Raw genomic sequence first — 26,242 nt, forward strand, 5'->3', positions numbered from 1 at the left:
GTTCTTTTCCAGTTTCCTGATAAAGTATTCCAGTTCTCCCACCCCCAGGGTAATTTATAAATAGTTCTTAGTAAAATATTACAGAGGGAAGGAAGTTGATATTTTGCACCTACTCTGTGCCCAGTGAAGTAAAAGAAGCAGATCTCCTTGAAGCCAGCCATGTAATCGTTTAATTTTAAGTTTCTCATTTAGCTAGACTAGTGTTTCTCAAACTTGGGTCCCCAGTTGTTGTTGGACTACAACTCCCATCATCCCTATCTAGCAGGAAGGACCAGTGGTCAGGGATGATGGGAGTTGTAGTCCAACAACAACTGGGGACCCAAGTTTGAGAAACACTGAGCTAGACAAACCTTAGTGTGAAACATGCTAACTGCATACTTATATTCACAACCTTGCGATATTGCTGCTGAAACAGCTGCCCTAGCTCTGCGACCCTGCCTTGCCTTCCAAGGCTGAAATGGAGAGCGCCCCCCCCTTGCTCAGGATGCCACCACGAGGGCCATCGGGGGTGTGATGGGAAAGCAGGGGGAAGGGGGGAAGGCCGCCGGCAAAGCAGTGTGGCTACCCCACAGGAAGCAGCCCAGGAACGCGGGGGAATGGTACCCATTGGATTTTCTTGTATATTTGCCATTTACAGGTGTGAGTGCCTGCGGAATTTTAAGGGAGCGGCTTATATTAAGGTACAGTGGTACCTCTACTTACAAATCACTCTACTTGCGAATGTTTCTACTTACGAATGCAGCTCCGTCCGCCATCTTGGATGCGGTTTAGATAGGATTTTTTCTACTTACGAATTTTTAGATAGGGTTGCTTCGACTTACATTTTTTTTCTCCCAATGCATTCCTCTGGGATTCGACTTACAATTTTTTTCGACTTACAAATGTGCGTTTGGAACGCATTAAATTCGTAAGTAGAGGTACCACTGTATTGTCTTTTTTTTATTTCCCCCCTTGAATTTTAAAGGGCCAAGAAAGTACTGCAGAGAGTTTTATTTCCCTACCCTTTTTAATTTCTTTACTACAGTATTCTGACATTGTGGACTTCCTCAATTCCCCCCACACTGGGTCCATTTATTAAATCTAAAGCAATTTTCCTTTATCATCTAAAATCATTCTAACACAATTTTTCCACTATTTCACAACCAATTCTAATCTACACAAAGGAAAAAAAACCAACTATTGTCAACCTATAATTCATTAATTAATCCAAATCTAAATTTATTTTCCCATCCATCTCTAATTCTTCCTTTAGCCTCACAATTTATACCCCCCAAATTTTCCATACATTCAAATATTATTTCTTCTATCATAATAACCTTTAACCACATTTATCTAATTCTATCCCCCTTCCCCTGGACTCCGGATCTCCCAGATGTATCAACCAGCTCCATAAAACGTTCCAGTTTCGGACCATCTTAATTAGAAAATAACCCATTGTTGCTCCTCACCCTATTCCCACTCTTTCGCCACCTGTCCACCGCTCTCCCTTCTTTGTCTCCTGCTGCCCCCCCCAATTTTCTAACTGTAGCACAGTACCATCCAGCTATGTTTCCACTTTTCAGCCCTATCTCAATTTTTTTTCCAGCTAAGCTCAGGCCCCAGCATGGATCCTGCCCTCCCTCTCTCACTGGGAGGACATTATTCCATGCTGGTTCTTCTTTGAGGACTCCTTGAATCGAACATAAGTCTTGTTCCCCCTCTCCCACTGGATGGGTTAACTGCAAGTTAACTGCATCACCGTTCTCTCAATGGGGGAGACCGACTTCCTGTTTAGATCTCCTCCTGTGGCCAATTCTTTTCAACTGAATTTTTTTTAAAAAAAATAAAAATCTTTCTGTTACTCATGGTGTCCAATGTCTTCAAATCCTTTTTTTAAAAAAAATCCTCCGCTGCCGGCACGGAGCTTCGCTCTGTGAGGGTAGCGGTGTACTCGAAAATGGCGCCCGCGACTCTCACTTCGCTCACTCCGGAGCTCTTAAAAAGAGCTTGCCGGGGAGCAGAGGAGACGCTTTGGGGCACAGCCGAGTTCTCACGCCCCCAGAAAGCTCAATCTGGGGTTCTTCTTGGGGGCGCGCGTTGCTCTCGCGGCTCCCCCCTCCCTCACAGCACCAGGAACCTTGGAGCTCGAGGATTCCTCGCTGATCAGCACTGGCGGTAGACCAGAAGTCCTCTATTTGAGACATTCCTGTCCCCATATTTTTTCTTGCTGTCTTCCTCTTCCTGATCGTTGGGGAAACTCCTCTTATTATTGTTAGATTTATATCCAGCCCTTTACAGCTGTCATATATAGGTATTCGGCATAAACTCTTGTTTTCAGTGGAATTGTTACTATGCATACAACGCCTGTCCTGTCTTTAAATTGACTTCTTTTCATTCTGTTCCCTGTCTAAATAGAAGATCATACTCAAAGAGAACACATTTTTGTGAGAAAAGGTTGAGGCAAACAGGCAGTGAAACGTTTTGTAGTAATGAGAAGAAAACAGGTATAACTTAAAGCTGGCACTGTATTATGGAAAGATCATCCAGGGTAGTGTTTAACTAGATAGAGTAGACCTATTGAAGTGAATGAAAATGACTAATTTGGCTACATTAATTTTAAGTAGGTCTGCTCTGAATAAAACTTTGTTGAATACCACCCAAAGCTTTTTTTAAAAAAGTCCTTTGCCATATGCAGCCTCTCACTTCAGTTGGGGAACCCTTGTACAGGATGGGGAGAACAAACAAAGCTCAAATGTTTGTTTAAATCTTTTTAGATCGAACTGGAAGCATTAGCACTCTTGACTCACTGGACTTTGCAAGATATTCAGATGATGGCAACAGGGAGACAGATGAACGGCTGGCTGGTGAGCAAAATTTCATATAAAATAAGCTATTGTACGGATGTTGCTCAGTGAATTATTATTTGCAAATAGTCTTTAGGTGTGTCACATTTATTTTTTAAAGCTACCTTTTAAGTTTACCGTAATGCTTTGTAAATTTTCTAGTAATGTGGAATATTTTTGAATGGTTAATTAAATTTGTAACAGTACCTCTTTGCGTAGCTGTCAAGTTTTCCCTTTTCTTGCAAGGAAGCCTATTCAGCATAAGGGAATTTCCCTTAAAAAAAAGGGAGAACTTGACAGCTATGTCTTTGGCTAGTTGATTTATTTATTTTTAATACAAAGAAACTGTTCTTTAAAAAATGTTGCATTGATCCATTTTATGCTTTATGTCTTTTTCTGTCACTGTAATAATTGTCACAAAGCAATAGCATTTGAAGTCCAGCTGAAGACAACTACTGCATCTAGCTTTGTAAGGAACAAAATGCTGTTGAGAGACACAAGTCATTTTAAATATGAAACCTTTTAAATGGCTGTTTATGTTTCTGCTAAATAGTTTCATTGCGTGAACAGGTTGACTAGCAGTGTACTGTGCTGTACAATTCTAAATGAAATAGGTTAGAAGTTGTGATAATATTCAAATATGAAAAATGTTTAGAACAATAAATAGCCTAAAGTTGATTTCCTTTAAACTGATAGTGAAGACAAAAGCCTTATATGGTCAACATCTTAGCGTAATACTTTTGGGGTTGAATATTGCATTTGAAAAGATTGTGAACATTCCAGAATTACTGTATTTTTCCATGTATAAGACGAAGTTTTTTGCTTTAAACATTTAGGCAAAAATTGGGGGGTCATCTTATACATGGATTCTGAATGCACAGGAGTTTGGGCCCAGGCTTGGGTTCAGGGTTGGCCTCTGGTGCAGGTGGCCTTGGCTCCACTGCGGGCTTGGGCTTTGGTATGGGCGGCCTGGGCTCAGGCTCTTAAAATATGGTAACCCTAACTTTGGGCAACCTCCGCAAATTAAGTTCAACAACTTTGGGCGACCTCCCACTCCCAAAAGCTCAAAGTTGTTCTGTTTGATGCTTAAATGATTGATTTCTTAATTTTAGGTTAAAAAAAGGGGGGGTCATCAGTCATCTTATACACGGGGTCGTCTTCTACACAGAAAAATATGGTATACTTCTTGGGTTGAATGTTGCAGTGTCATGCTGTTTTATCTTGAACTTGCCAAACATTAAGAGCCACAGAAGAATGGGTTTTGTCTTGATAAAAAGATCTTAGTGGTTGTGTAACAACTGGTTGCCTGTCTTCTGCAATAGTTTTGTTACCTCACATGCTTTAGAAAAAGAAAAGTGAGGGGACTTTAATTTCTTCACAGCTCTATAGAGAAATTGCTTCCCTGGTTTGGCCATCACTCTGAACTATGATTTAGGAGGACATCCCAACTAGGCTAATAGATTCTCCACTGGGCCATGGAGAATGAGCTGCAGCAAGCCTCCGGCTCCTCCCGCCCTTCCATCTCTGGCACAAGTGTCAGAAAGGGTTTGGAAACGGTGGCTACTGTTTTGCTGACTATGGTTGGTTTGCAACGAAACAATTAAAAAACCTGTGGTGGGGCAGAATTGCTCTCAGGGTACTGGCATAACATCTGCTTACCTGGATGGGGTTGGGGGCAGGGCATAGTCAGGGTTACGCAGGTACATGGGCAGGTCCATTGCAGCAATATGCTGCTCCTGGCCAGCCCTAACCCAGCCTGGTAAGCAGCAATGATGACAATGTTGAGATGGTAAGCGGCAATGATGCCAGTATGGTTCACCTCACCACATGTTCCATATCTGAGATGTTGGCAGAGATTATGCCTTTCCCCCTAAGGTGCTTGTGCTTGTGAAGACTTGACATGCTACAAATTCCAGTGAGGTAGCTGTGTTATTTTAGCTACAACAGACTTAACAGTCTCCTGTGAGCACCTTTAAAGGCATGTGACTGGAACCAGAGAAGCACATGGGGAAGTCCAGAGGATGGAGGAGCCCTCTGAAGCAGCATGAATGTTAGAGGAAGGAGCAGGGAATGGGTGCAGGCTGGAGGCTTGTGCTAGCAGATGCACCTTCTGCTCACACAAGAGACCATCTGGATCCCAGCCTAACATATTTATTGCAGCAAGAGTGTTTTTGGGTTACATCCAACTTGATCAGTTGGATTTTCAGAAGCTAATGGAGAAATAAACATATTAGTTGAAGCTGGAACAAAACTCTATTATTTTTGATTCTGCTAAAGTCAGGGCTGCAGTTATGAAGCCATTATTGTCAATGGGGGGAAAGTCTAGTCACTGTCAAAAAAATTTACCTGAAAAGAATGAAAATAGCACATTAAATTGTAATTGTATTATTATTGTATTATTATTAAATTGTAATACTAGAATATGTGGGTTGGAACCAGACAAAGTTAATTGTGCTTTAACTTGTCCCACTAGAATCTAACTTTAGGGTGCAATCCTATAACACCTTCCTGGGAGTAAGTCTTTCTGAACTCAGTACTTGATTCTGAGCAGACATTTATAGTATTGTCCTGTTAGTCTAGAGCCGACCATCTGGTTTTATTTTAGCCAGTCATGTTTGATATATTGTTGAATATCTATATACATATATATATATACTAGCTGGATTAAAATGTTAAATGTCTGAAGAGAAACCATGCAGCAGAGTAAACTGTTTTAATGGTAAAATTAAGTACACAATGCTAAGTTACACTGGTTGTTTAGTGTATTTCAGAGCTGTTAATTAGATAATAGAAAGACTTTGCCGTCTGACATGGGTTTATGTGATATGGTTTTTCTGGCTTTCTGTGCCCTTGGTGATATGTCTTGCTGTTGAACATTAGTTTCCTTACTGGAATTCCTGAGCTTCTCTACAATTTGTGTTCTTGCTGTCTTTTTTTGAACATTTTTATCATCATGTTGCAGGGCATTTCTGATCTGCAATTGTTCTGTAACAAACTATTTTTATATTAGTTTGTATATTAAAGGAAGAACCTTTTAATTTAAACTTAATTCATCTACAAGTTGAGTAACTTTTCAAAAAGCCCAGGTTAACTAAATTGTGCTAATGCTGGCTGCTTCTACAGAATTAATTAATTTATTAATCAATAGAAAATATCAACATTGTTTTCAGACTTTGTTGCACAGAAATATTTGCAGATCAGCATTGCTGATTCCTAAAGATTTTTTTTCACTTTCTCATCAGATCCTCAGTTGTGCTTTCGTAGTTCTGCAGTAAAGTTCTGTGCATCAAACAAGTTACTTCCATGTGGTAGATGTGATGTACTCTAACTACCCATTCTGTTTTTAAAGAAGAAAAATGCAAACTGAGTGAATCTTTTTCCCATACACACTTACTACCAACTTATTACACAAATTCATTCATAAAATACAGTTCTCTCCATACATTATCCAGGGGTGAAAGGCTCCATGAAAACAGCACCTGCTTTTTTTGGCACAACCTAGGTTATTCCAATATAAATATTTTAAGTAATTACTTAAAAAATATAGGACTGTAGTCAACTAGGTTTTACCCAGAGTAGGCCCATTGAAGTTAATGGAACTAACTTAAATATGTTCATTAATTTCAGTGGCTCCAGTTTAGTTAAATAACACCTATAATTTCCCCCAGATTATTATATATTGATAGTGTTAAATGTTAATTACAAATGGTCCAGAGTGAATTCTAACCCCTTAACTACAGTCAATGTAAGTTCCAGTTCTGAGACATTTGATAAATTGGATCAACTTACATATTGCTCAAAGTGCTATGACAGAAAGCAATTCATAAATGTTAAATTATCTCATCTTGTCTAAATGATGGAACAAATGTTTTGTTTAGAAAACCATTTAATTTTTTTCCATAGCAAAATTTACCGTTGCCTAAGGAGTAGAACCAGCCCACTGATAAGCGGCTCCAAAAAACATCATCCCACATAGAAAAACATAAAGCTGCCTCCAGTAGCTGTAAAAATGTAGATTATAATCTGTGTAAAGGTAAAGGGTAAAGGGACCCCTGACCATTAGGTCCAGTCGTGACCAACTCTGTGGTTGTGGCGCTCATCTCGCGTTATTGGCCGAGGGAGCCGGTGTACAGCTTCCAGGTCATGTGGCCAGCATGACAAAGCCACTTCTGGCGAACCAGAGCAGCACACGGAAACGCCGTTTACCTTCCCACTGTAACAGTACCTATTTATCTACTTGCACTTTGACGTGCTTTTGAACTGCTAGGTTGGCAGGAGCTGGGACCAAGCAACAGGAGCTCAGCCCGTTGCAGGCATTCAAACCGCCGACCTTCTGATCGGCAAGCCCTAGGCTCTGTGGTTTAACCCACAGTGCCACCCGCGTCCCTGTGTAGTTGCTGGTAATTCCATTTTGATGATGAGAGTTGTATTTCAAATTCATCCCAGTCCCTCAAAACAAGTCACACTCATCTTCACACTTCTCTTTTTCAACTTTAAAGTACCAGTATTAGTCGTCATTAATGCCTTGTAAGGAAAATCTTTCAAGCTTTCCAAAGTGGTACAATATTCTGCTTAAAGCCAATAGCATTCCTTGTCAGACAGCTTAAGTTACCGGTATTCATTAAGGTTAGACTTTAATTATGGAAAATGTTCACCAGTTTGCTTCAGTCTAACTCTGCTGCATGCGTTCATGAGTTCCATAAAGATTGCATGCTTTGTCTTTAATACAAATTGTATTTTATTTTCACACCCATCCTTGCTTTTTTATATTTCATTTTTGTTTCCCTATTCTTGGTTGGATGCCTGTGTATGTTTAATCCAAATCCTTGTCCAGTCCTGGAGTTTGAACTACGGAAAGCAAAGGAGACCATTCAGGCCCTCCGAGCCAACCTGACTCAGGCTGCAGGTGGTGTACATAAACCTTTTCCTTAGTTTTTTTTTTTTCATTTTGACAAAATAGCAGTAGGTGATGCCTCACAAAATGGAGAATAATAAAATTTTATATATTGCTGTTTGCAGAAAATGAAGTTCCTTTGCAGGAACGGAGAAATTACAAATCAAGTCCTGAAATTCAGGTGGGTAGTTTGGATTGGGGGGAAACACCCTAGTATTTGCTGTTATCATGTATCAGCAGTTAGCCAATAGCCTTTAAAAAAACACTATTTATATACTCCTTGATTGCAGTAAAACGTTTAGGTGGTGTGGGGGGTGTTTGTGTGTAGATATAGATATATATACACACACTACACAATTAACTTGTTGGGTACACCATGTAAACTACTCTGTGATATCTAGACATGACTGGGCTGCTATCTTAATACATATAATAATGATAGAATAAATATTCTAATGAGAATGTTTACATTCCTTACATAACTTCGTTCTTTTTCCTAGGAACCGATTAAACCTCTTGAAAAAAGAGCTCTAAACTTCTTAGTCAATGAATTTTTATTAAAGAACAGCTACAAGCTTACTTCAATAACTTTTTCAGATGAAAGTGATGATCAGGTAAGTTTCAATAATAATTCCATTACAGCTTGTCTTTCCCCCACTTACCTTTCCAAGCACTTGGTAATTCTTGAGCCTAGTTTCCAAACAATACTTGTTTAGTGACTCATATGTAGGAGAGACTGGTGCAGGGTTATTGTTTTGGTCAGAGCAGGAAATAGCTCTGACCACAATAAAATACGCCTGTCTATCACCAGCTCCTAACAGTGGTGCTCCCTCTTCAGGGCTGCAGCCAGCTTGGAACATGGACTTTCTAGTGCTGTTCAGGACTCATAGAGGGAGATAAGTCTTCAGGAGGAGCAGGTGTTCGCTCCCTCACTCCAAAAATATTCCATTGCAATTCCATTAAGTGCTGAAAGGTTCAGGTGTGGATCTGGCTGCCAGCCTGGGACTTCTTTAGAGCACAAAGAGAGGCTTCTAGAGAAGGAGAAGAAAGATGAGAAAGGTAACCTTCCCTGATTAGCCTGGGAGGAAGACATTTTTGTGTTGTTTTAACTTGGTGGCACCCATCTCTGTAACCTTACAGCTGGGGGGTGGGGGAGATTTGCAGGTGAAATTGTCCTTTTTTTCTTTCCTCATTCCTGAAACCTCCCTATAGACTTGGGGCAGCCATAACCAGGATAGCTAGCTGATACAAGGCCAGAGTTCAGGTGTTATAACACTGCTTTGGGCTTCTCTGTCTATTTCCAACTTTGCTGTAGGGTGGGTGAGTCCTCCATGCCTTTTATGGGGCCTGATGGCCACTGCTCCCTCTGATTCTGGAGCCATATCTGGTCAAGCTTTTCAGCTCGCCCCTCTGTCTTCCACTCAGCAATTCCCCCCCCCCTCCTTTTTTTGGCAAATGTTGACATGGCCTCTTGCTTCTTACTGGGGATTTCCCCATAAGGTGCCAGGATCCTGTCTGCCATGCTGATTTTTGCTTATAGAAGGGGATTTCCACAGCATGGCTTATTTGGGGGTTCAGTTTAAGGATCTGGCTGTCTGGTCTATGTTGGACATCTGTTTCCTTCAACCCATCCCCACCTGTCTTGTTTTTCCAGTCTGTTGCATCTCAGAGGTCTGAAAGGAACACCAAGCTTACACATTCAGGCACGGACACACACATGCTTATGTCTAACCATGTCAACTCATAACAATACTTGACTGCATGAGAAGGGAAGTTTAACAATTAAATCTTCTGCTTTTACACTTCTAAAGGATTTTGAATTGTGGGATGATGTAGGACTGAACATTCCAAAGCCTCCAGACTTGCTACAACTCTACCGTGACTTTGGGAACCACCAAGTAACTGCAAAAGACGTTGTAGATGTAGCAGTTGGCCCGGAAGAGGATGAATTTGATGGGACCACTCCTATCCTGGAGAACATTCCTATATTTGGAACACCAGAATCTATAGAGGTAGACAAACATCATTCACTTTTGTCAGTTTAAAGCCTGCTACCCAAATGCAGTATGGTAAATTATTTTCCCCCTCCCTTTATGTTTTCCCCCTTTAGCAATGTGTAATGGTGCAGAAATTGGAAGATCAAATTAATGTGTTAAGCACCGAGAAGTGGTCTCTGCTGGAACAAATACGAAGGCTTGAAAGGTATATCCTCCAGCATTGTAGACTCTGTGCTTTTTAGCAAATGGGAAGTTACTTGGCATTTTGTAGTCTTGGAAAAGGCAGGTGGCACAGAGAAATAAATGAATCACTTAAATGCTCAGTAGTCACCTCAGTTACAATGTAAATGGTAAACAATTCAAAACAAAACAACAATACAAAGAAGTTGACTTTGTAACTTCTTGTATCTTGTTGATCTTAATGGCATAGTTAAGCGTGCCTAACGTTGTTTCATTTGTGCCCTAAATTGCATTGAATAGGCCAGACATTGAATTATGCTGCTTAAGAAACCACTTTGCTTACCAATGTGGTTTAGTTGCTATTTTCAAGCTAACAGCTTTCAATACTATCAACCATTGTATCCTAGAACACCAAGCCCCAGGGAGCCTTCCCACAGCAGCTGGTCAGAAGGAGGGATGATTACTGTTCCTTACTTATAAGCTCTTATGGCAAATTTATTCCAGTAGGAAACTGCTAAGTTTTATTCCTGTGAAGTGTAACAAAGGTTTGTCCTATGCCTTGTAGCTTGTGGTTTACCTGGGAGAGTTAAACCATGAGCCTGGTTTCACACCACATACTAGGTAAGCCAAGCCATGGCTTAGCTCAGCAATGCAGATAAATAACTGGGAAGGGGGAAAGTGGCCGTGGTCTTGTATTTAGGAGCCCTTGCATTTGCTCATTTGAGTTGGCTTAGCATTACATATGAACAAGGGTGCTATATGCTCCCTTCAGTATGATTTTTATCACGGAAAGGTGAGATTTTAATGGTTACAGCAGGGTTGCAGAGTCTGTGGTCCTCCAAAGGGAAGATTGGGAATTACAATACAACATTTGAAGGGCCACAAGTTCCCTATTCCTAGGCTTAATAAATAATTTTAGAAAACCTTCCAGTTTCGCTTCCTAAGCTTCTGAAATAGGCTTTGTATATGACCTAGAACACATTTTGAAAACCTGTTAATATATATTTTATGTTACTGGAAGTGGTTTACTTACTAACTTGTTTCTTAATTCCAATCCTTTATGCCCTGCCTCCCTCTTTTCAGTGAAATAGAGTACTTAAGAAATGAAAAAACTCCTGTTCCAGTGATATTCGATTCAGTCCAGTCATCTTTAGCTCAAGTGCCTCTCACAGTCCCAGATGATAACGGGAGATATTTAGATATCCAGAGTACACTTAATGAACATGGTGACACTGAAGAGAAAAGGCCTCCTAAAGAAGATACGAGAATTTCTTTTCCTTTGAAGGAGAGAGAAAAACTTCCATCTTGTCCTCCATCAAATAAAGCTGCTATACACTTCGATAAACCCAATAGGTTAGTGGCTTATTCTTTTTCCAGAAAAAATACCAATGTTGTCAGAATCTTTTAACGTTTCACTTGCTGTACAGGGCAGATGTAACAAGTGTGTGAGGGATCTGAATTTTTACTGCACACCCCCTAAGCATTTGGGTTTTCCCCCTTCTGACATGGGGAATTGCCTGCTTAAGAACTGCCATGCACGAAGCTAGCAGTATTACTCCTGCCTACCTTCCAAGTGCTGACCTGAGCACTGATGATCCTGAATTGTGTGTCCCAACTTGCTTGTATTCATTCCATTTAAGCACAGTTTGACTGTGAGGCTCATTAAAATAAAATATAAAGGCCCATGGTTCACTTCTCCGGCCATGGAAACTGCTGCTGCTGCAGGATAGTTGCATAAACACTTCATTCCTGCACGGACGTACATATTGCTTCTTTGTATCACAGGTCAGAGATTCCAGCCACCACCACCACCCCCATTAAAACAGATGATTATGTCTGCTGCAAGTATGTTGAGGCCCTAGCTTTTAGATAAAAGGTGGTTTGTTTGACATTTGAATGCAGCCTCGATGAGGCTGTCTCATGTTCCTTATGTTCTTTCATCTCACCCAGGTACATTCAGACCTTTTCAGATGCAGGATCCATGTTTAACCCAAACATGCATTTGGGGATCCAATTCTTAAGTCTTTTACCATATATTTGCATGGTGATGGTGCTCCTGTTGTGACCCACTTGGGATCAGGTGATGATCCTCTAAAGCAGGCATGTCAAACATGCGGTCCTCCAGATGTTTTGGACTACAATTCCCATCTTCCCCAACCACTGGTCCTGCTAGCTAGGGATCATGGGAGTTGTAGGCCAAAACATCTGGAGGGCCGCATGTTTGACATGCCTGCTCTAAAGGGTCCTGACCCACCAGTTGAAGACCTGTGATCTAGTCCATATAACATCACGAGCTTATAGATACTAGTGCTCGTCTTTTATCTCAAGGAAATGTGCAGTCACACCAGAACTTTTCATGCCTTACTGGTAATGTTCATGTATAGCCAGTGTGGTGTAGTGGTTAAGAGCGGTAGACTCGTAATCTGGGGACCCGGGTTCATGTCTCCACTCCTCCACATGCAGCTGCTGGGTGACCTTGGGCTAGTCACACTTCTTTGAAGTCTCTCAGCCCCACTCACCTCACAGAGTGTTTGTTGTGGGGGAGAAAGGGAAAGGAGAATGTTAGCCGCTTTGAGACTCCTTCGGGTAGTGATAAAGCGGGATATCAAATCCAAACTCTTCTCCTTCTCCTTCTTCTTTTTTAAAAGACTTTGTTATATGTGTTTCTCACCCGGAGCCTCAAAATAATAGTGTTGAATATACTTTAAGTGGGACTTGATAATGAGCTTTCTTTTTGAAATGAATAATTTACTCATAATCAATTTGAGATGCCTCCTTGAAATCAGGACTGTTTCCTGAACACTCTTTTTAAAAACCCAAATTTGAAAATTGCCACATTTGTGTCCAATGACTGAAATGTAATTGGCTCAGAATATTACCATAGTCAGTTTCCCCATTTGGTTTGTAGTAGGCAGATAACCATTTCTATCCAACATTGTAAGATCTGAGGATTTGGATTGACCATATTGGTTTTGATTCTTCCCACCTCCCCAGTACATTACATGCAAGCATAATTAGGGTGGCATTTTAGTAAAATCCATTTGAATCTTAATCCTAGTATCTTTTCATCAGGCATGTGTAGCACCCCCTTCCCCTGGTAAAATATATTTTAAAAGTTGGGTTGGGTTGGGTTGCACTGTAAGAAGAAAAGCACAATATGGAATTTATAAACAAGACAGGTAACTCAAAAGATAGCAGTTGTCAGTTCCATTTTCCTTCTTGATAACTTGTCCAAGCTCAGTGTACTTGTTGTTGTTGTTGTTGCGAGGATAAAATGGGGAAGGGAAGGAGCCGTGTATGCCACCTTGAGCTCCTTGGAAGAAAGTTGGGATGTAAATGAAATAATCAGAAAATAGATAAAACTGAAATGTTGTTGTTTTTTAATTAAAAAAAACTGTTTACATCAGTGGGCAAGCTTTTCGTTTCTTCTTGTGGAAACTAGTTTTCTCAGTCGAGTAATATAATCTGTATGATAGTGTAGGAGTACCTTTTGAGAAGTTTTTGTCTCATCTGTAAAGCAGTTTAGAATGCTAGCAGCATGTACACACACACACACACACACACACATGCTGTGTTCTGTAGCTGACAATTGTGAGTCAAAGAGGCATACTCCTAATATCAGTTATCCAACTGTTTTCTATTTCTCCCCATGCCCCAACTACTGCAGGAAGCTGTCACATGCATTCCATCAAGCATTGCTGTCTTTCTGTCAAATGTCAGCAGAGAGCCGTTTGGGATCAGAGGTATATGTCCTTTTTGGAAAATGTTAAATCTTGATGAGTAGTAGCATCCAGACTGAGGAGACCATATTGTTGAATTTTTAATACTCCAGCAGACTTCTGCCCGTTGCTTATATAGCTCCATAGAGGAGATTTTAGAACCTTTGGACTGGTTATCACCTTCAGCAGCCACACCCAGTAGCCTCAACAAGTGCCATTGTTGAAATGGGGGTGGCTCCAGTTGTGTTACTCAGATGGCATTACAGTGGTACCTCTACTTACGAATTTAATGCGTTCCGAACGCACATTCGTAAGTCGAAAAAAATTGTAAGTCGAATCCCATAGGAATGCATTGGGAGAAAAAAATTGTAAGTAGAAGCAACCCTATCTAAAAATTCGTAAGTAGAAAAAATCCTATCTAAACTGCATCCAAGATGGCAGGTGGAGCTCCATTCGTAAGTAGAAACATTCGTAAGTAGAGTTATTCGTAAGTAGAGGTACCACTGTATACTACTCCTCATGCGTTAGCCTACACAGATAACTTTTGTGTCTTTTGGTTTCAAGACTTTTAAAATGAGCATGTCAACCCAGTATCCTGTTGTGTGCTGATTTCTGGGATGGAAACCAAGACATGACTGATTTCTTAATTTACTTTAAGAATTGCATAAATGCCATTGCAGCATATTATTCCTTTTTCTTTTTCTTTTAAATCAAAATTGCACTTCCAGGTGTCCCGAATTGCTGATAGTGAAAAAAGCGTCATGCTGATGCTTGGACGTTGCTTGCCGCATATCGTTCCTAATGTCCTGCTTGCAAAGCGAGAGGTGAGAAGTCCAGGCATTTTATTTCAGTTTTATGCAACATTTCTGTTTACTGAGAAGTTAGTAGTGTTTATTATGTTGAAGTCGATTACTTGCAATCATCTTATTACTTTTGTGCATGCATCTCTGCTCCTAGAGAATGGTTGTGCACCTCTGCCAGGTGAGTTTAGCAAAACAGCATGATATCCTACTCTTTGTCCTTTTGCTTAAGATCCTTGATGGCACTCTGCAGGGCTGTTATTGTGAGTCCATCTGTTTTGCCCTTCAGTTTGCTTACTTGTGTTAGCTAAACCCACTTCTAGTGCTTCTGTGTGTCAAAGCAGAGTTATAATATTAAATTGGGGTGAATTAGCCTCTTAATATCGATGAGAATTATATATGTATCATTTAAAACAATACATATATAATTAACAGAGGTTCTCAATGCAGCTTACAATATGTTTAAAATACAGTAAAACAATCAGGATGTTAGTCCCTAACTACAGTAGTTAGGAATTCTTTACCCAAGTTACCATTGACATGGTTTGCAGCTTTTGGCTCCCAGGGACAGGCATAAGAGGTCCAGGGGGTGGAAAGAGGGCAAAGATTAAAAGCTGCTCCCCAATCGCTTGATTCATCTGGCACTGAACCTCTGGACCACAGCAGGTTTCAAGGGGGAGGGGGAATACTTCTGCTCTAGAATTCATTGCAAAAAGAGCCAAACATTAGGAGTCCCTTATAAGGGAAATAAGTTATATAGCTTTATTTCTTGTAAAGCAGAATATATGTTGGTAAAAAGCAAATTGAGCTACAAATATTGTTGTGTCTACACAACTTTTACAAGAAGACTGTCCTTAGAATTGAATAGCATTTGGCAGAAGCGGCTCGCCCAGCAGGGCAGAGCTGCAACATAAACTTCCTGGCAGTGGAGACGCTGCTGCTTACTGGGAGGGAGGAACCAGGGAAGCTGGTGCAATGTGAGCGCACCAGTAGAGCCAGTCCGGAACTTCTGCCTCACTCCTTTCCCTCCTGGTAAGCAGCAGCGACACCACTTCTGGGAAGCTAGCATTGTTCCTTTGCTCCATTGGGCAAGGCACTTCTAGTGTTGGGATTCAAGGGTTGATATGCTGTCACTTTTACAATGTAGATTATAATGCAGGGGTAGGAAACCTGGTGCCTTCCAGATGTTGTGGGACTCCAGTTCCCATCATCCCCAGCCACCATGGCCTATGATCAGGGATGATGGAAGTTACAGTCCAACACCTGGTGGGGAGCAGGTTCACCATACCTGCCGTGATGTGAGTTATATCATACTAATAGGATGATTCTTCTTGTAGGTACTTTTAGTGGTCTGGAATTTGGCCCTTATTGACAGAACTTTCTAATGCATATTATAAAGAATGACATAAGCTGAAGATGAGGTGGTTGTGTGTGTTTTGTTTTTGGTTAGGAATTGCTTTTCCAGCCAGCTTGGCTTTACCTATTAATCTAGAGAACTAGTAATGCGATTGGCATTTTAGCCCTTGGGGGCTGTATGAAAAGGCAACCAAGTCAAGAAATGTGTACTGATCCCTCCGATACAATGACTTAGCAACCTCCATGTGTCTATAAACTTTTCATTAGATACATTGAAATTCTACCATTGCATGCAGCATTTAATTCTATAAACTGTATACCTTATGGACTAAACTAATGATTCTGTTTAAGTTGTGATAGAAAAACAACGGTGTAAGCTGTGTTCCAGGATCAGTTACTAATTTCTGACTCTTGCCGTTTGGCTTGGCGAAGTGCTATTTGAGCTTCTCTTTGCAGCTCCTAGTTATACTTGGGAGTTAGTGTAAGATTTCTGCAGCCTACCTCCTGCTTACTTTTCCCTTGCAAAATTTGTGGAAATAATAATCATAACTACATAAACATTCATTCAAGTTACTATCTGTGTTTTAGATATGAAATGCCTTACGCGTTAGAACCTTGTGCTTGCATGTAAACTTTTTTTTTTAAAAAAAAGTAAAATGTGTTATTTAAGGGTAGTCCTACAGTAGTCCTACAATTTGGCAAAATGCTGAATTTAGAAGAAAAGAAATACCGTATTAATGGTTTGTGTTGGAGCCTACTTGTGCACAAACATGAGGCCCATATTTTTATTTCAGTTTCCCTCATTTGGCATAATTTCAACAAATAATACACCCTCTGTTTTTATATTACACTCCAATACTAATTGTTGTGTATATAAACACGCATACATTATGTGAGTGAACGATTGAATAACTAGGTTCTTAATGTTTACTTTTCCCGGATTAGTTACATGCCCGAGAAAGTCAGAGCAATGTTGAGTTTATCGAACATTGCAATAGTATCCATTTCAAAACATACCACATGGGTGTATTGCTTCAAAGTTCAACAGAATATGAATAATATGTCAATATATGTTAGGTTGTTATTGATTTCATGAGAAGCAGAATAGTATTTTTGATATTATTAATGGTATAGATCACTAATATTTACAGGGATTTGGTCACAGGGAGCAAAAGTAGCATGGAACTAATTATGTGAATTCAATAGGACTTTAAGACAATGGCTTAAGGCAAAGACATGGACTCCCAGAGAGGAAATTGCATGTTGTTCGAACCTGGGTTTAGCTCTCTCCAGACGAACCATGAACTGCAACCAAGATGTGTCCAATACTGTATGGTTATAGTCTTCCAGGACAGCTAAACCGTGAGCCCAGGTTCAGATGACTTATTAAGCTGAACTGTGACTTAGCTCAGCACAGCAGCAAAACAATCAGAAAGGAGCAAAGCAGCTGTGATCTCCTCTCCCAGAAACCATACATTCACACTAAGCCATGGTTTGGCTTAGTGATGTGTCACCCAGACCAAAGAATAGTTAAAGCTTTACAGCTTTGTGTAAGTAGTAATTTAAGAAGTTGTTCAGACGGGCACTTTGCTAAATTGAATGGTCCATCTAGGTGCAATCTTGGATTTGTCAATATCAGAAAACCTGTTTTGGTAGTCTAGGCCATTATCTTCTGGCTCGTAAGCAGCATTGTGGAAGAAAAGAAAACACCACTAGATTATTCATCTTCCCCCTTCAAAACAAAGTGGATTGTGGAATTATTAGTTCTTCTGGCAAGGAATTTTGCATAGTGTGTTGTAGTTAGAGTACCTGAAACCAGAGGCAAATGAGAAGATTGTAGGTATGGCCGAGGAAGACTTCAGCGCATAATAGACAACATACTTGAGGTAAAGCTTTAAATAAGCACGCTTCATTCCTTTGGCGAACATTGTATTCTTTCCCAGTAAAGTCAAGTGTGACTTTTAAGTTAAAGCCTCTTTCCTTGACCGTTGGAAACCTATAGTTTTCATGTTGTCAGAGTTATTTATTTCATTCTTTTTTCCAAGGACTAAATGAAATCAGCACTTCATACCAGTGTTTGAAACCGGGAAAGAAACAAGGTGCTACATAAGCGCCTGGAACCTGGGTTGTGGGGCGCTGAAGCACAATTTCTAGTCGCATTTGTGCCGTGGTGCCTGACAGATCTCCCGGTTCATGCAGCACCAAAAGAGGCACATCTAGGGCTGCTCCTGGCAGTGGCAGGAGTGGACAGCAGGATGCTTAGGGCCACCAATGCAAAGCTGCTTGTTCTGCTGCTCCAACTTCTTAAACAGCTTTGGCACTTTGGCAGCAGTGTGGTTGCAAAACCACCCCGCCACCCTCTCGCTTCCTGAGGCAGCGGCAGGAGTGATCCTGCTGCTGCCACCATCTCCTGTTCCTATTCTCCCTCTGTCAGGCGAAGCCTCCCTTTCTTCCCCTTCTCCAAGGGGGAAGCTTCGCTGAGGTGAGAGAGGTGTGGTTTTGCTTCCCCACCCAGTCATGTAGAGGGATGGGGAGAGGGGAAGTTTCACCTAACGGAGGGAGGGAGAATAGGAGGAAGAGACGGCGGTGGCATCAGGATCGCTCCTGCTGCTGCCTTGTGGACTGAGAGGGTTTGGGTTCACGGGGTTGTTTGGAGCTACAAGCAGCTCTGCATTTGCAGCACCGATGGGGCTATGGGCAACAGCCCCAAACGGCACCTTGGCAACATCCACAGCGGCGCAGGGTCTGGCAGGGGGATTTCTGCAGCCTCACAGCCCTTCTCCCTCACCCACCCTCTCCTTACAGACGGGACAGGCAGGAAGCCAGCTGAGACACGGCTCTCTTTGAAGTTCAGCTTCAGCGATCTCTTTAACATGGGGCTGGCGGGGAGCAATTCCGCCACCACCACCCTCAGCGCCAGCAGTGGCAATTTGAATTGAAATCTTAGGCGCGGTGTACTGCGACAAGAGCTCAGAAAATGCTCGCAATAATAAAACTCCCTATCGCAGAATGCTCCCGTTACTATTGAAGTTTCATACATATTTTAAATAGAAAATCTGTTACTTATTATGCACATGCACTTCAGACATTCCAGCTTCATGAATAAACCTCCAGCCAGATCTTTAGACCTAAAATCCCAAAGGGCTCAATCCGTATCCTTCCTAGCAGATCGACACTCCTGCATTTTCCAGCCTAAGCAAGCCACTGGAAACTGCTTCCAGGTAAGCGTGCCTAGGAGTGCAACACATTTAGTCTGTCCCTTTCTTGGAAGGATTATTATTTACTTAAAGCCTTTTGTTCAGTCTTCATGTAGTGTAGGTAGTCTGTATTACGCTCTTCCTCTACCTTCTGCACTCAGGAAATACCCCTGTCTCCCCCTCCAACTGTCCTCCCTCTCCTCTCCCTTTCATTAACAATACATGGAACATGCAGTAGGACACATCTGCTCAAGAAGATTTCTCATTGTCTCTCCAGTCCCATTGATAGAAGGAAGTTTAGATGCAGAGATGCAGAAAACGCTCCAATCCCATAGTATACATGAAAGAATATGACCCATGGACGTGGACACACAGCTAATTCCATCTGATACAATTTCCAGCTTTCTGCAAGGTAAAAGCAATAGCCTTGTATCTGTTCCATATCAACCAGTTTGGATTAAATGAAACAACCTTGCAAAGAATAATAGTAAGCTGATACAATACCTACGTATAGATTGACCGGTCTCATCCAGTCATCCTCTTTAATGTTTTATTGAGGAGGGACTCAAACTCATTTTCAAAAGCTACTGATTTAAAATTTTTAAAGTGTTGGTTTTTTTTAAAAAAAATTACTTTGCAACATATACATGCATATACATACGGTAGTTCCACATACTCAAATAGGATTTGTTTTTGTATACTGAACAGCAGCTCCCATTTCACATGAATAGTTTTTGAAAGCAATGAAAAGTTTCAGAAGAAGTTTGTGGAAAGGAGATTTGCTGGTCATGTAGAAAAAAATTCAAAATGGATGCGCCTAAAATAGCTCTTTAGATCTTGTAGTGAAACTTGAGCAAGCATTTGCAGCTTCTGTTGTGCTGAATATTTTAACAATGTGTCAGTGATTAACCATCAAAATAGACCTCTTTTGTTGGATTCATCAGTAGAACTGTTTAGCGGTTGTTGTTTTTAACTCAGCATGCTTTAAAAAACCACACATTTCAATGCCCATTCAAAATGATTGGACAGTATCATTAAATATCCTTGTAGGAAGCTCTTGGCTGACACATACATTACAAATGACTTGCCAGAAACTGAATGCTAGTTTATAATAAGCTCTGACATGATGTTACTCCACCAAAGGCATCCAAAAGCTGCCACGGCTAAAGGCGTCTGATGCCACAATGGGATTTATTAGTTTTTTAACAGGCATCTTCATACATGATGTATCACCAGTTGCTTTTGAGGTCTTAGATTGGCATATAAATTGCAACTTCCATAAAAACACATTCAGGAATGAATATACCTGAGCTATCCTCAAATCTTATTCAATAAATCACTTTTATTAATGCCATTGTATGCCCGACTTTAAATAACCAACTGATACCTTCGGAATGATTAATATTCTTGCAGAAATTAACAGATTCAAAAAAAATTCTACCTGCAGTACCCCCAGTTTCCTTTTAACGCATTATAGCTTGTGGTTCACTGGCACCTACTTCTATTCTACTCTCAAAGACTTTACATCTCCCCCCTTTACATTATTATTATTAGGCACTGCTACCATATGCATTTTTAAAAGCAGGTTCAGCAAAAGGTAACCTACTGATAAGATTAGCCATTGCATGTCATAGCTAGTATAGCAGTAACTATCAAAAAGAGTAAAAAACGTAATTAGTTGGTTTGGGATGAATGGTGTCGTGGCATAAAAATAGCAACAACTATAGATGAGTGTCAACCCAGAAGTGCTGACAAGGAAAATAAAGCATTATTATAAATTGTTGTACATTTTCCAAGTTTAGTGTGAATCACCTTTTTATATTTCTGAAGTATTGTTGGTTGTTCTTTCTCTTTTCATATTACCGATAAGACATGAAATTAAAATTGGTTGGCATTAGTTCACAAAATATTCCATTGTAAAGATTTTTTCCATGCCATTTCGGAGGTGTGCCTGGAAAAAAAAAGATACAGCTGCTTAAATTTTATTTCAAGACTAGGCCACAGTTCAGTTTCAATTAAGTGTAAGTGCTAGTCAGGGCCGTCTTAAGCATATCTGGCACCATGGTGCGAAGATCCCTCTGGCACCCCCCCTGCCCTGTTTCCCAGTGCGGCTGCCTGGCGGGCGCAGCGCAGCACCCCCCTAGCAGCCAGGCACCTTGGCGCCCTGCGCCACCCAGCCTTGCCATAGGGCCGGCCCTGGTACTAGTGCTAAGCTAGTGTAGTCCTCCGGCTGCAGATGCCAAATGTTTAGATACATTGCAGGAAAAAGGATCAGGAACTAGGAAAATCTGCGTAATCTTTGCATTTACTTTGTTGCTTTTGTGGGCAGAATGTGCACAGATAGGAATTGCCCAAAACCTCAGAATTCTGATTTTAGTAGGTTGTAAAAAAGGTAAAGGTAAAGGACCCCTGACAGTTAAGTCCAGTCACCAACGAGACTGGGGTTTCAGCGTTCATCTTGCTTTACTGGCCAAGGGAGCCAACGTTTGTCCGCAGACAGTTTTTCTGGGTCATGTGGCCAGCATGACTAAGCCACTTCTGGCAAAAGCAGAGCAGCACACAGAAACACCGTTTACCTTCCCACCAGAGTGGTACCTGTTTATCTACTTGCACTTTGATGTGCTTTTGAACGGCTAGGTTGGCAGGAGCTGGGACCGAGCAACGGCAGCTCACCCCGTCATGGGGATTCGAACCGCCGACCTTCCAATAGGCAAGCCCAAGGCTCAGTGGTTTACACCACAGCGCCACCCACGTCCCTGGTCTTAGTAGGTTGTAGAGCAGACTAAACCTGTTAAACTGGCATAGTTGTTGATGGACTTGCATTTCATGCGGCTCAATGTGGTGCCTTCCTGTAACTAGTACTATGGATGGCATAATTGTGTTAGGGAAAATGTGTGGCAACTGTCAGTGGGTAGTTCAAAACATTTGAGTCATGTCATCTCACTAACTTTCTTTAAATAGTGTGCGTATGTGTGTATAATATGTAAAACGTGTTTGCGTTTATAGGGATAGGTAGATAGTTGTGTGTGTGTGTGTGTGTGTGTGTGTGTGTGTGTGTGTGTGTGTAAATTCACTCTCTATGAGAACTAGTAGGGACTATCCCAGGCATCCTTCAAACTTCGGCCCTCCAGATGTTTTGGACTACAATTCCCATCATCCCTGACCACTGCTCCTCTAAGCTAGGGATCATGGGAGTTGTAGGCCAAAACATCTGGAGGGACGCAGTTTGGGGGTGCCTGGACTATCCTCTTTGCTCTGGGGACATCAACTTAATTCATGGAGCGGCCTAGGTTCGCACGGTATTCCATGACAGCCCTGGAATACTGTAACTGGATTGAAGTTACTTTCTGGCCAGTTAATGCGTAACACCCAAAAAAAATTTCTGTTTGCTTAGCCTCATATTTGTTTGTGGTTTTTTTAAAAAAACAACAACAACTAAACCAATTTCTTTTCTTCATCTTCAGTAAGGAAACATATACTGTAGATAATAAACATAAGCATTTGTAGCACAGTATAATTAATGCTATTAGAACCTATAAACAGAACATATGTTATTTTACATCTTGTGATTTTATAAGAAATCAAGATGCAAGCTAATTGTGCTCATGCTTGTCGTAGATTAACTAGATCTTATTTTACTTTATGGTTTAAAATGTTTTCTAGGCTTTTTTAAAAAAACGTTGTTTGATAGCTTTTCACCTTTCCCTCCCATTCGCACCTTTAGGAATTGATACCCCTCATACTGTGTACAGCTTGCCTCCATCCTGAACCCAAAGAGAGAGATCAGCTCCTACACATATTGTTCAACTTGATCAAAAGACCAGATGATGAGCAAAGGTGTGTCTTTGATGTGTGGAATACATTTTGCTTCTTTGAAATTAGAAGGCTATTAACTAATTTTCTTGTTGCAGACTTCTAATAGAATAGGAACATAGTATCTCTGGGCAGCCTCTCAGAATGGTTGGGGAAACCCAGCCAGATGGGCGGGGTATAAATAAATTATTATTATTATTAGCAGTCAGTAGTCATTCGCTTATATCTTGCCTGTTCTCTTACAACAGAGGTAAGGAGCCTTTTTAAACTAGAGGAGCAATGGATGTATGGTAGGCTACCTTCTAGCCTTCAAAAGTCAGGTTTCTGAACACACCTCTCTATGCGCAGTGAAGTACACATTCTAGCCAGGCATAAACACTTGAAGAAGTTTCAGAGCAAAAGCATGGCTTAGGGAAATTCCCACGGGTGGAATAGAAATTTGGCCTCTAGACCTCGGTTCTGTTAAAATTTTAACATACCCTAAGTGACAACGTAATATTCCTTGTGAAATCTGTACAGTCCAACAGATAGAAATTGCTTGCATGCAGGCTGTTAAAAAATAGAACCTTAGGCAGGATGGGAAGCGCAGACAAGGATAACAAGTCATTTTCAAAGACTTCAGTCGTCATTGAGGCTCAAAATAGTGCCCCCTCTCCTCAATATCTTTGCCATGCAGTGATTTAGTGTCTTAGACTGAAGAAAGGGTTTGAGGTTGTTCAGCCATGTGAACCCCCAACTGTAGTTTGAATTGGTACAGGCCAGGCCTGGTTAAGAACTAGGCCTGATTCTCCTGCCATTTAAGACTGTGACAAGGATGGCAGAAAGAACAGAACAGGCTGGCATCTGATTCTCACTCTTTCACCTCTCTCCTAGTGGCATACAAACCAGTCTGTTCAGGCCTGGTAGAGTTCTGACCCCTTGATAAATCCATTTCTGTGCAGGTTTTAAAGGAACAAATATTTAGAACCTGCACAGATTTTTAATTTGCAAAAGTCATTTTAAAAGCACTTAAAAATACTTTTAAAAAGACATACAAAGCTGCCTCCCATGTTTTTTCATACATTTTCCCTGAGAGTGACAGGACGTCAATCTGTACCTGCCTCTCACAGGAGGAGTTGAATACTGTATATGCCACAATGTGCTGTACAAAGAAGAGAGCCAACCCTCTGACACCTCATAAGTAGTAGAATCTGGGGGAGTGCAGATTCCAAGGAAGACCCGTGTTCAAATCTGCACTTCAGTCTGAGATGTGTGGATCAGGTGAACTCGCTTCAAAATTCCCATTCACCTCTCCCATGCCTGCTCCTTCTCTAACTGATTATTGAAAACAAGCAGACAGTACACGTGCATATATACAGACCTTACTTGAGGGTCTTGTGACCACAGGGGTGTCTTTTTAGGGCCTCGGGGGGGGGGGGTGCACTGTGAACAACAGGAAAGCCCCATTCTGTGAATGGCCTTTGACTTGCACAGAGTTTGGAAACAACTCTGCAGGTTGAAATTGGAGCCTGGGTTCAGAAATACATTAAGAACTTCATACTCAAATCTGGAAACAGCAGATTGGGTCTCATGAGATTGTAATAATTAACTGAGGAATGGTCAAAGTATAAACTGAGCAGTTTCCTTGACTTTGCTGTATAGAGCCATCTGTAAACTCTTTAAACAGCACTTAATCTTTAAAGCAGTATGACACAATAATAAATTGGAGGACTAGCATCCTTCTGTGCCGGGCAAGGCAATCCTGTGCACTGGAAGTTGGTGTTAAGCAAGGATAAAGTAAGCTTTAGCCATACTCATTTGTGCTGAGCCTTTAAATAAGAGTTTGAGTTACAACACCCTTTTAACTGGCATAAATTCCGCCTGGTTTTGAGGTCATGTGATCATGCTGAGTGCATTTAGGATGCAGCCTAATTACCCCTCCCTTGTGACCCACTCCAGAACAGCCCTTTTTCAGGACATAAACCAGTTTAAGATACACCAGGCTCCTAGCTGAACCAGGATGGGGCAGATACTCCAGCCTATCTCCTGCTGAGACAAGGACGAGGAATTAGACTGGCATAGACCAACTGTACCGGGAACCTCCTGGCTTAGCCAGAGATCCACTAGATTCTAAACCAGGCATCCCCAAACTGTGGCCCTCCAGATGTTTTGGCCTACAACTCCCATGATCCCTAGCTAACAGGACCAGTGGTCGGGGAAGATGGGAATTGTAGTCCAAAACATCTGGAGGGCTGAAGTTTGGGGATGGCGGTTCTAAACCCTGCTCTTCCTGATGGATTGCTCTATAGGATTGCTCCCTAATAATTAATTCATTTTTTTAAAAAAGTTTAAATGTTATCAAAATATGAATAAGCAATTTTAAAACAATCATGTGTAATAAAAGTACCTACCGTGTTTCTCCGAAAATAAACCATACCCCAAAAATAAGCCATAGTGATAGGCAGTTTAACCTTGTAGGTTAAACTGTACCATACTTAATTTAAAAAAAATAAGACATCCCCTGAAAATAAGCCATCGTGGTTTTTTTTAAGGAAAAATAAATGAAAGACAGTGTCTTATTTTTGGAGAAACACGGTACCTAGGTAGGCTTGGTGAAACTCAGGTTTTTAGCAGCTGCTGAAAACAGTAAAGTGAAGACACCTACCTAATATGAATGGGATGGTAGTTAGGTTCTGTATTTTGTGGGTTCTTTTTAAATTTAATTACAGTATAGGAAAGTAGCAGGTATAGCTGTATCTGCTGGAAGGAAGCAGAAGATTAGCTTTACTCTGCATTGAAAGTTTCTCTGTCTTTGTAGCAAAAATTCCAGATATTGAACATGTTCATTAAATCATTTAGGCTTCTCAAGGACTGACCCCCCCCCCGAGATTTTATAACAGTCAGTTCATGTGCTTTTGAAGGCTTCTGCCTATTCACAAAAGCAATATATGGCTTCTCTTAGTTTGCATGACCTGAATAATCTACATTCACCTTTGCTGATTAGTTTTATACTTGAGGGCCACTTCTTACAGGACATTTTTCCTCCTCTACACGGTCACTTACGAAGTCTTTTGTGAATATTGCTGCTAGAATTCTAAGCAAGAAGCGCTTATGTGCAACGACTGCCCAAAAGTGATGTTTAAGCAAAATCATGTACAAAATGCAGTGCAAGTGTGCACTTCTCCGTTGATGTAAATTATTTTCATACTTGGAAAATGTCGTGGTTAATGAACCATCAATGACGTGATTGTCAGTAACTAATTGCTCACAGCGCACTCCAGATGCCATTTTCTTGTGAGGATCTTTCAGTCTGTTATATCTCCTTTTAGGCAAATGTGTGGTTGTTGTACAAGCCTGTTTCAATGTAATAGGCTGAAGATTTTTATTTTATAGGCAAATGATTCTGACTGGATGTGTAGCATTTGCTCGGCATGTTGGACCAACACGTGTAGAAGCAGAACTTTTACCACAATGTTGGGAGCAGG

At 41.0% G+C, this 26,242-nt stretch overlaps 1 protein-coding gene across 4 annotated transcripts in view; it reads left to right on the forward strand.

Annotated features, from left to right (window-relative positions):
* RELCH (RAB11 binding and LisH domain, coiled-coil and HEAT repeat containing) overlaps nucleotides 1-26,242 on the forward strand; it is a 63,770-nt gene that overhangs the window by 11,181 nt on the left and 26,347 nt on the right. For 3 of the 4 annotated variants that reach the window (XR_015951639.1, XM_035124817.3, XM_035124818.3), the window contains exons 2-12: nucleotides 2,754-2,843; nucleotides 7,657-7,728; nucleotides 7,842-7,897; nucleotides 8,217-8,330; nucleotides 9,528-9,728; nucleotides 9,827-9,918; nucleotides 10,977-11,246; nucleotides 13,561-13,636; nucleotides 14,341-14,436; nucleotides 22,690-22,802; nucleotides 26,151-26,241. Coding sequence is in view for 3 of the 4 variants with exons in the window: in XM_035124817.3 (XP_034980708.3) it covers nucleotides 2,754-2,843; nucleotides 7,657-7,728; nucleotides 7,842-7,897; nucleotides 8,217-8,330; nucleotides 9,528-9,728; nucleotides 9,827-9,918; nucleotides 10,977-11,246; nucleotides 13,561-13,636; nucleotides 14,341-14,436; nucleotides 22,690-22,802; nucleotides 26,151-26,241 (1,271 nt within the window). In the remaining variant the exon portion in view is untranslated. Of the gene's footprint in view, nucleotides 1-2,753; nucleotides 2,844-7,656; nucleotides 7,729-7,841; nucleotides 7,898-8,216; nucleotides 8,331-9,527; nucleotides 9,729-9,826; nucleotides 9,919-10,976; nucleotides 11,247-13,560; nucleotides 13,637-14,340; nucleotides 14,437-19,253; nucleotides 19,378-22,689; nucleotides 22,803-26,150; nucleotide 26,242 lie in introns of those variants that run through there. The other variant, XM_088676210.1, reaches the window with a different exon arrangement.

Source organism: Zootoca vivipara, chromosome 8 (genome assembly GCF_965207765.1).
Source record: "Zootoca vivipara chromosome 8, rZooViv2.hap1.1, whole genome shotgun sequence".
Classification (NCBI taxonomy): Eukaryota; Metazoa; Chordata; class Lepidosauria; order Squamata; family Lacertidae; genus Zootoca; species Zootoca vivipara.